We start from the raw sequence: 10995 nt of genomic DNA on the forward strand, positions 1-10995 counted from the left end.
CCCTTTGTTCCTCAGTGTCTGCACAATGAAAATGTCTTCAAACAAAAACAAGGAAGTCTAATTCCTTGTTGCACGCTTTCCACTGCTGGTAATAAGATAAGATAAGATAAGATAATCCTTTATTAGTCCCGCAGCGGGGAAATTTGCAGAATTTAATAATCCAGCAGGGCAAAGTGCGCTTGTTAGTTTTTGTTTGAAGACATTTTCATTTACAGTTTCTGCACCTTTTTTTGCAAATGCCTTAATCAATGTATGTAATTAAATTATTGCACAGCAAATGAAGCCAAGCGGTATTATAGCACAGACAAAGTCAACACTTTGCAGACACTGTGAGGAACAAAGGGTTAATAGATCTCTGCCTCCAATTTACTTTTGTGAATGACAGTCATTTAAATTTGACAAATTCACAAAAGTGTTGTGAACAAATCCAATAACATCTAAATATTGTACCACACAGAAACAACAGGGTCGAGGTGCTGAATCTTAGCGAACAATGGCACAAAGCGTCCACTTGGCGTCGCTCTTTCCAGCGGTGACTTTTTAAACACCACAGAAGAAGAGAGGACGTGACGTAGCTGCAGTTGCTGTAAAATGGCGTCGGTCGTGTGTTAGTCGAAAAACACAACGGAAGAGTTAAAACACAGAGAAAAGCACTACAACATTATCTACCACTGTGTCATTTGTTGGACCTTAACAAGGTGAGAAAGTTACTCGTTGAATAAACCAATAACAGAACAGATAGAGTGAAATACGTGCACTCACATGGGAGTATATATTAATGCACATGAATGTTTCTATTACACACACAGGTTCAGCCATGGCGGAGGAGAGTACGGTGGCCTCGGAGGGCATCGTGGGCCTCGATGAGCCCAAGAAGATGACCAGGGAGGACTGGAGGAAGAAGAAGGAGCTGGAGGAGCAGAGGAAGCTGGGAAACGCTCCAGCTGAGGTGGACGAGGAGGGGAAGTGAGTTCACGTCTGCAGCTCAGCTGGATGTCTGAGAGGACTGGCTGGCATTGCAAAGCGACATGATACAACTTCAACAAAAGTTCACTCAGAAATGACTCATGTGCACTTCCATAGATAAAAACACTAACAAAAATAAGCAGTGGTCGACGTCAGTGGTGCAGATTCTGAGATATTCTGACTTGATTTCCTAATTTGTGTTAAAGGCCTAAAACACTGGGTAGATACTGTTTTCATTTCAGAGTATATTGTCTTAGCTCTTACATGGTAAATGTCACATTTATGTCCTATTGGATTTATATTAATAACAGTTTCTGACTTAAATCAATACTGTTCTCATCTGAATAACACAAGCACAACATGGAACTGCTTTAAAAAAAGAAAAAAAGCGATACATTACATTACAGTCATTTAGCAGACGCTTTTATCCAAAGCGACTTACAATAAGTGTAGGGCGACTTACAATAAGTGTATTCAACATAGGTATTCAAGAGAACTACTAGTCACCAGAAGTCATAAGTGCATCTCCTTTCTTAAACAAGCATCTAAGAGCATAAACCAGAGCGAAAGTACAGAAACAAACTAATAAGAATACAATAAGTGCAACAAACTAATACGAATGCAATAAGTGCAACAAACCAATAGGAATACAATAAGTGCTAAGTGGAAGGCTCAGGGTAGTACTTCTTGAAGAGGTGAGTTTTCAGCCTGCACCGAAAGTCTCTTATTTTGTCTAGAAATTGTTCTATATTTCAATGCACAATGTTTTTGACCCTCACACAACCAACTCTGGTGTGAAAGCCCACAAGACCCTGGTTTGTAACAGACTTTTTTTTTTCAAGTTTGAAGTCTCCAAGCGGAGGCTGAGATAATCCTAACATTATTTCCTCAGACAAAGCCACAGAAGAAATTACACAACCAGTCACTTTTATTGAAATAATTTCAATGAAGCTGCTGTTATATTAATGTGACCCACTCATGCTGCTTCCTCTTTTCTTCAGGGACATAAACCCTCACATCCCACAGTATATTTCATCGGTGCCATGGTACATCGACCCGTCCAAAAGGCCCACACTAAAGCATCAGAGACCACAGGATGAAACTGAAGCGCCATATTCAAGTGTTGGAGAGTGGTACAAGAGAGGAGTGCAAGAGGTGAGGAGGAATCAACGAGTTACTTTCATGCAGTCGTTACAAAAAGCACTTCAAAGTTAAAGCTCTTTTTTCCCCCAAACAGAATGCTGTCACCACTAAGTTTCGTAAGGGGGCTTGTGAGAACTGTGGTGCCATAACTCACAAGAAGAAGGACTGCTTGGAGGTAAAATTGATAACTCATCTTTCATCTTCCATAAGAGATGAGCTTTCCCTCATTTCCAATACTGTGCATTAAAATAATGTTATATCTGGCATAAATGAAGTTAACCTGACCTTCCCTTTTGTCTCATCAGCGACCCAGAAGAGTTGGGGCGAGGTTCACGGGTACCAGCATAGCCCCAGATGAACACAGTCAGGTACAGCTTGACTTGGACTATGATGGGAAGCGAGATCGCTGGAATGGGTATAACCCTGAGGACCACCATCGCATCGTGGAAGAATACGCCAAAGTAGATCTGGTAAGCAGTAGTGAATAAAGCTTGGTTTATTTGGTTTGTTGAGTCAAAGGAAAAACCAACTTTGCTGGCACCATATAATCTCTGCCAGTATGAACAAAGTCATTATAACGTGTCGAGTAAATTGTTGTTATTGTCGTCTACTTTTCCGTCACCACGTGAATCAGACTTTGTATTTATTTCTGCCTCTCAGGCCAAAAGGACATTGAAAGCACAGAAGCTTCAGGATGAGTTGGCCTCTGGAAAATTGGATCAAGTAAGTGTTCGGTCAAGATCATAACAAATATGAATTACACTGTTGTCTACTTTATGAGATAAAACTGAGTCTCTTCTCTAGAAGACTTACTTTAAATTCTTTTAATCATTTCTCTACAGGAGCGGGAACACGACAGCGAGGATGAGGATGAAGATAAATATGCAGATGACATCGACATGCCGGGTCAGAACTTTGACTCCAAGAGACGAATCACTGTTAGGAATCTGCGTATCAGAGAAGACACAGCTAAAGTAAGAGACACATCTGGAAACACAGTTAAACTGCTTAATGCTGAACACCTTTATTTATCTGTCTCTGAAATGATACTCAGACTACGTTTGGTTGCCTCTAAGGTTCGCTGTGAAAGCTGTTGATTTAAGTGGGAGGTGACTGTTACTTAAACAATTCCTCATTTCTGTTTCTTACAGTACCTGAGGAATTTGGATCCAAATTCAGCATATTATGATCCAAAGACTCGAGCTATGCGAGAGAACCCGTACTCCAACACCGGCATGAATCCCGATGAGTAAGTTGTTGTTATTGTATTTCCCGATAGCTCAAACATTGTGACTGGCCTACATTGAAATGTTTTTGTTAACTGTTTTGTCTGACAGGGTGGGGTATGCTGGAGACAATTTTGCTCGCTATAGTGGGGCCACCATCACCATGGCTCAAACACAGTGTAAGTCACCAAGATATTTTCCATCTCTTTTCAGCCCATCACAACCTCCACTCTAAGTTTTGTAATTTCCTGATATTGCAAAATCAGAGTAATAGTAGTAAAAGGCTTTTTTGTTTCTGTAATTATACTTTTACTACTGCAGTGATAAGAGAATATAGTTTCTGCAGGGATTATTGGTACATCCGTGACGTAAAAGCACTGGTGGCATTAAATCCCCTGCTATTGAATAAATAATGTGTTCTCTAGCAAAGGGGCATTTTCACACTGCAAGTTTGAATGTGCTTCAAAGACAAGACAATTGGTTGCAGTTGTCACATTTGAGAAGGAAAGTAGTCTCAAGAAGATTTCACTACTCATTTTCTTTTTTTAATTTACATCTTTGCCACCAGTGTGCAACTATTTTCCTTTACCTGTTCGTTCACTGTGGTCAGCGCCTCTTCAACATTGGCGTGTTTTCCCCCCCTCTAATGCTTTAGTCACATTGCCTCCAAAACGGATTAGAGTGAGATCAAGAAAGGAAATATTGCAACGACTTTAAGATTAAAGGCTACAGTGTTATCTCAGGTTAAGCCTGCTCCAACCTGTGGTTACTTATTTTACATTGTTAAAGGTAAATCCTGTAATTACTTTAATCAGCAGCAGCCTGTAGTCACATGGCCTTAACTTGCAGTCACAGACACAACTAAATTAAACCATTTTACTATCAAAGTACCCATAGTGTTTGCATGTTACTGAAATCAAAAAATCCAGACTGTAAATGTTATGGGAATTATATTCCCGGCCAAAGCATGTCTACTGTTCTGATAAATACCGTGAAAGAAATAAGATGAGACATCAAAGGCAGCATTGATCACAGTTTATTAATAAATACATTCTTTGCTTTCACACACCAGATAGACCCCACACACACACACACACACACACACACACACTCACTCACTCACTCACTCACTCACTCACTCACTCACTCACTCACTCACTCACTCACTCACTCACTCACTCACTCTACATTCCCTCTCAAACAGGTTCTGTAAGATGTAAATAATCACCAATGCTTCAACTGTTCCCCTTTTGACAGTGTTTGCCTGGGAGGCCTATGAGAGAGGCTCTGAGGTGCATCTGCAAGCCGACCCCACCAAACTTGAGCTGCTCCATCGGTCCTTCAAAGTCAAGAAGGAAGACTTCAAAGAGAAACAGAGGGACGGCATTCTAGAGAAGGTAAACAGCTGAGCAACAGGCCCACTGTGCTGTAATTGTGTACTTTGTTGTGATGATTAAGCGGACATTGTACTTCTTTGTGTTGATTAAGTTTTCTTTTGAAATGTGAACCAACTAAAGTGTGTTTGGGAATGGTTTTGAGATAGAAACAATTAGATTTTGGGTTGTGAATTGTGTTAACAATAATACCTTCAAGCCTTAAATTACGCTGCGGTATCTTTCAGCCCAAACATCTGTATAGGGGCTTAAGTATTCATTCTGGGTGAAAACTTCACAGATGTTTCTGCTTTTTTGTGTGACAATCAGTATGGAGGCGAAGAGCACTTGGACGCTCCGCCTCGGGAGCTGCTCCTGGCCCAGACAGAAGACTACGTGGAGTACTCTCGTCACGGTGCTGTACTGAAGGGACTTGAGAAGGCCGTGGCTCGCTCCAAGTATGAAGAGGACGTGATCATCAATAACCACAATGTGAGGACGGAAGAACACGCTGTTGAAAGAAAATATCTTGCCATATTTTTGTCCCATTTTGTTTGTTTGTATTCTAAAACAAATCTCTTGTTTAGTGTATTTGGGGCTCCTTCTGGAAGGATGGCTTCTGGGGATACAAGTGTTGTCACTCCATGGTCAAACAGAGTTACTGCACAGGAGAGAGTGGAATTGGAATTGTAAGTAGATGCATTACAAGTGTTAATAGATTTGGTTTTATACACAGGCTTTGTTTTGTTACTTACATTCTGTTTTTCGTTGTCTTCGTAACCTGAAGAACAACTCAGACTGTGTTCCATTCGATGAGGGACTGACGGAGATACAGGAGGAAGAGCAGCCCAAGACTCTGCTGGAAGTAAGTGACGCCGGAGAGATAATATTGTCGTTAATGATCATGTTTGTGTTTTTATTGTCAGTTTTAATGTAGATTGTTAACGTAGAATGTTAATTGTGTCGATGTTTCTAAACCACAGATGCATCGAGATAAGATGATGAAAGAGAAGAAGAAGAAGAAAAATAAGAAAAACAAGAACAAGAAGCACGGCTCTGACAGCAGCGATTCAGAGGATGAAGAGAAGAAGAAGGAGAAGCTGAGAAAGGTAGTTATATTTTGTGTTTTAGAGAAAGAGTGATTCTGTGATCAATTCTCCATATCTGGTTTAACTGATTACTGTGTGACTGACCTCCGACCTGTGTCGACCTCCCAGGCACTAGAAGCAGAGGACAAGCGGGTGAAGCACGTTGACGCAATAATGCAGGTGGAGGAGAGAAAGAGGCCGTACACCAGCTTACAGGAAGTGAAGGCACCCACTGAGGAGGAGATGGAGGCCTTCCGCATGAAACGCTGCCGCGAAGATGATCCCATGGCTTCCTTCCTGGGACAGTGACCTGCTGACTCCCTTAACGTCTCCTCAAGGACTCGTGCCAGAGCTGCTGCTCGGTTAAAAAAAACAACAACTCAACTTTCATCTTGTGAACCTACAGCAGGAGACTTCTGTTTGGTTACGACCGTGACAGAAACCGTGTACAGTGTTTTGTTCATATCAATTTGAAAACTTGTTTTAGATGCGACAGGTCCAAAGACCATACGACAATGATGATCTATGCTTTTGTTTTTACTTAAACAGTTTCATGTGAAAAGATAGTTTTCTTAGACCTGGGAGCCTCCCTCAGTCCCAGTGTAATTACTTTTAGGGGGAATGCATCGTTTTTATAATAAAAAATACAGTTTTATTCGTCTGGATACTTTGTCTTGGGAAGATTTTATGTTATGCACATGGATTATCATAATTGTCATTGTGGTCATTAATGATGGATAGGAAAGTATTTTTATGTCAAAGTAACTGAAATAGGACACTGGTAATATTTTTCTGACATATATCTAATAAATTCTCTCTTGCTGGGACTTTAGGAGTAGATGTTGTTAGCTGCAGTGGATCAATGTGTGCATTCTATGCTTTTTTTCTCTGCTTCATAAATGGCATAGGATGCAAATCTAGAAGTTAACTCATGTTCTCTCTTTTAATATTCAATACTCTTTTCCACCGTCCCAAAATTTAAATATCATTCCAACTCATATTCAGTCTTTCACAGATAAAGCTAAACACAAGAATACATTACAGTACTAAATGTACATGTTGATTATAAGCAGATTTATGTGATCACATCTCTTTTTTGTTGTTGCTGTCTCATTGAAAACAGGCAACACATAACCTGTTATGTAATTTCCGTTCTCATGGTTCCAGTTAAAGGTGAATACTGTAGATCTCTAAACACAAGGCACTGCTTCATCCAGCAGCTGGAAAGTTTTATTGGTCTCTTGGTTCTGCAGCACAGGAATAAACACAAACACATCTGGTAATAATCATTGGGCATTTTAAACAAAACCTAAATGTCTTCACGCTACATACTTTTAATCATGTCTGTTATTAAACATACTATTTTCCCACAGTTTGATTTGTGAACGATTGATGTGTCACCACTTCAGCTGAGCACAACGGCTGCACTGACTTGAATTTAATGACATCATGGTTAAAGTATTTGTTGGCAGAGTAGGCCTATTTGCTAAACAGGGCGGATGTTATGGGCCGTGAGTCACTGGGCAGCACATTTCTCTGCAGCTCTTCTCTTGAAGAATGCTATCTAGTCCGATTATTGTAAAATCATGTTTGTGCACTCTGGTGCAGACAAAGGAGTTGAATAGTGAAGAAAAAGGAGTTGAATAATGCCCATGGGTCCTAAATTCTCAATGGGTGAGTTCTTTCTTTGTGTTTGTGAAATGTCTGATATAATCCCTTTGCAGAAACATGCTGTAAGCAGCATTCTTTGATTTAATTTAACTTGTGTATAATTGTATGTATCATATTTCTTATTAGGCACTGATTCATGGCATTAAACTGACTACACCATTAAGACAGTAACTGTTTTTTAATCGGATACTAGCTGTAGATAGCATGCATGTACTCTGGCACCACTCTCCATTTCAGTCTTTTTGGCAGATTTAATGTTTTTGTTTAAATAGTTCTGTTTGCATCTAACTCACAAACTAAAACACATTTGTTGTTGTAAACATTTACTTTCTTTTGTCTTCTAATGACCATCACAGTGATCATCATGCTCCAGATGTTGGTGATGTTGTGTTCGCTGTCAGGTGTCCTCTCCCAAACAACAAATTCCTCGTCCAAGAAGGGACGTAACATCACCATCCACTCCTCCCAGCTGGTCTGCAGTCTGCCAGGTCCAGCGGGTCCTGCCGGAAGCCCCGGAGCGCCAGGATCACCAGGGACCATGGGCCCCATGGGGCCACCAGGGAAGGATGGCCCGGATGGGAAGGATGGAGAGAAGGCAAAAAAGGGAGATCGAGGTAGTTATCGATCGACTCTCTTCTGTTTTAATGCCAACCCCAATGTTCAACAGCTCAAATAAGATACTTCACACTGTCTTATCAACTTGATACTTTGTGTCTTTTAATAATTTTATTGAGAACTGCTTTGAACTGATGACATGTTTTAAAAGTCTGCTACAAAGATACATTACTTCTGTTTGGGCTTTTAGAGACACCAGCTGAAACACATTATTAAATACAATTAACTTTAATTATGCGTTACATCTATGATTGGTGTAAACAGTAGTTTAAAAAAAACAAAAAACATAATTGCTTTTCCTAAATCTATCAAGTCTATCTGGATTTCTGTTATTGGAGTTTTAGAACCATTTGTTAAAAGGACGTCAAGTGTTCGACCTGTCTGGTGACCCCAAATATTAGTAACGTCACAATGAAGGAAACATACTAGGAAGTACAGCCACTGTTCAAACTAATAAATATGTCTCAAGATTTTTGGTTCTCAACAACAAATGTGAACTTTGTAAAAATGAAGAAGAAACAACTAACTATCTATTTTATGAAAGTCAGTACACATTAGGATTCTGAAAAATAATTGAGCAGACTTTTTTTAAGCCTATCATCTAATTAAGTGGGAAGCCATGGATGTGATATAATACTATCAAAACAAAAACCTGAAAATTCAGCATACTGTCAATTTATTAATTTTATTGAGGAAATTTCACATCCATAAAGCAAAGTTGTCATGTTCTCGACCATCTTTTGAACCCTTCAAGATTGAATTTTAAAGGTACTATGAGTCTATCCAAATGATAGGAAATAGGAAATATATTCATACACGTTTGCTAGTGGAGAAGTAAATGTGATGTGTTGCCTACATACTCTTTCATGTTTGTGTTTCTATAATTTATATTATTGTCATTTTATATATTTTTTTGTTTTTATTATTATTATTATTATTATTATTATTTAAAGCTTTATAACCACATGTCCTGATACAATGATGTGAATGTACAGTATGAATGGAGTTGTACTTTTTTTGTTAACCATATATAAGTTTGATGCCTCATGTTCTCTTATCTATCATTTCACACATTGTAAATTATGATTTTTATTACAATAGAGGCCGTTTTAATGTTTATGCAGGTTCCTTTTGGGGCAAATGAAATGTGAAATAAACATCAGATTAGGGTGCTGTAACATCATAAGCATTCTGGCATCATTTGATCAGGTGATCCAGGGAGGACGGGGAACCCAGGTAAGCCAGGTGTGAAAGGGCGTGAAGGTGTCATCGGCAAGCATGGACCTCGAGGACTGAAGGGACCACGAGGAACACCTGGGTTAGCTGGAAAACGAGGACATAAAGGAGAGCTGGGTGACGTGGGCCTGAAAGGAGCTCCAGGGGTATGTAACTGTGGCAGTGTGGCCCGATCCGCCTTCTCTGTGGCCATTACAAAGAGCTACCCTAAAGAGCGACTGCCCATCCGCTTCAGCCGGATCCTGCTGAACGAGGGGGATCACTACAACGCCAGCAGTGGGAAGTTCGTCTGTGCTGTCCCCGGGGTCTACTATTTCAAATATGATATCACTCTGGCAAACAAGCACCTGGCCATTGGGCTGGTCCACAATGGACAGTACAAGATCAAGACATTTGATGCAAACACAGGGAACCACGATGTGGCCTCTGGTTCCACTGTTCTCCACCTGCAGCAGTCAGACCAGGTCTGGCTGCAGATCTTCTACTCCGAGCAGAACGGACTCTTCTTTGACCCTTTCTGGACGGACAGCACCTTCACTGGTTTTCTTATCTATGCTGACCAGGACTATCTCAATGAGGCTGATAGAAAAGCGAACGCTCGGGATGATGGTTAATCCTGAGATGATTTAACTTTTATTTAAATATTGGTGGATCTCATATTAAAATGTTTTGAAACCAAAATCCGACACCAGGGGGCACACAAGGAAAGAAAAGTCAACCTCAGTTGAGGAACCAATGTTTAACATTCATTAGCCCTTTGATTCATCTGCAGTATCATTCATTTGCTGACTAAATATCTTTGGGATACAACCTGATTATAATACGAATAATCATCATCCATCTTGTTTGTTATTTATCTTACAGGAGCTCCAAGGTTGCCACATTATAAGTATTAGAGTGAAACGCACATACATCACAGCTAAAATGAAACATCCAATAATAAGAAAAATATATAATAATAAGATTAAAAAATGTAGTAACTCATTAACCAAAATACATTTGAAAAATGTTCTATCAGATTATAGTTACATTGGCGAGGAGTTCTTGGTTACATTTTTAAATAAAGTCTTTAAAATATACATTTATGTCAGTATGTATGTTACAAGTAAGATGATTTATGTCTAATGGGGTTTGTATTTCTTTTAACTTATATTGAAAATATAAGATCAGCACTTTGAGTAAGGGCTCCTCTTGTGATAAGAGCAAGTATTTATGTGTATGCATGTTTTACCACGAACTGCCACAATGTCAACGTGTATTTTTGAAGTAATCCGAAAGTAATCCTATTTCCAAAAATGCCATGTAATTTGCATTAAGTAAACGACTACTTTTCAAAGTAATCCGACCCAACCCTGCCTGTCCAAAAATGTAAAGAAAACAGCATTTTAATTGACTATTTTTCTAGGTAAACCGTGTTATTGGCATTAATCAATTGAACGATTTCTACAGAAGCTTGAGTAAACTGTGAGTAAATGACAATCATATACTGTATATATATCTGATACACTGCGACTCTCACTCTGCACATGAACACAATCTGGGGTGCTTCTAAATGGAAATTATGTTATAATTGTGGAAATACCAAAGTGATAAAAATCGATGTAAAAATGAAATAATAGAAAATAAAATAATGCTCAAATTTAAACAAATAAAAACAAAACAAAAAAAACATTTTTG

At 39.3% G+C, this 10995-nt stretch overlaps 2 protein-coding genes across 2 annotated transcripts; both read left to right on the top strand.

Moving 5' to 3' along the window:
- Positions 1–555: 555 nt before the first annotated feature.
- Positions 556–6599, top strand: slu7 (SLU7 homolog, splicing factor). Its single transcript, XM_054597740.1, has 15 exons — positions 556–698; positions 810–966; positions 1968–2121; positions 2204–2284; positions 2415–2579; positions 2770–2832; positions 2952–3083; positions 3261–3358; positions 3447–3514; positions 4593–4732; positions 5039–5200; positions 5296–5397; positions 5496–5573; positions 5692–5817; positions 5926–6599. The coding sequence occupies exons 2-15, from the start codon at positions 818–820 to the stop codon at positions 6103–6105; spliced, it is 1698 nt and encodes a 565-aa protein (XP_054453715.1). The 5' UTR covers positions 556–698; positions 810–817; the 3' UTR covers positions 6106–6599.
- A 687-nt stretch (positions 6600–7286) lies between these two features.
- Positions 7287–10913, top strand: c1qtnf2 (C1q and TNF related 2). Its single transcript, XM_054597741.1, has 3 exons — positions 7287–7470; positions 7824–8081; positions 9292–10913. Exons 1-3 carry the CDS (start codon positions 7443–7445, stop codon positions 9930–9932), a joined length of 927 nt encoding a protein of 308 aa, XP_054453716.1. The 5' UTR covers positions 7287–7442; the 3' UTR covers positions 9933–10913.
- The last annotated feature ends 82 nt before the right edge of the window (positions 10914–10995 follow it).

Source organism: Anoplopoma fimbria, chromosome 4, assembly GCF_027596085.1.
Source record: "Anoplopoma fimbria isolate UVic2021 breed Golden Eagle Sablefish chromosome 4, Afim_UVic_2022, whole genome shotgun sequence".
Classification (NCBI taxonomy): Eukaryota; Metazoa; Chordata; class Actinopteri; order Perciformes; family Anoplopomatidae; genus Anoplopoma; species Anoplopoma fimbria.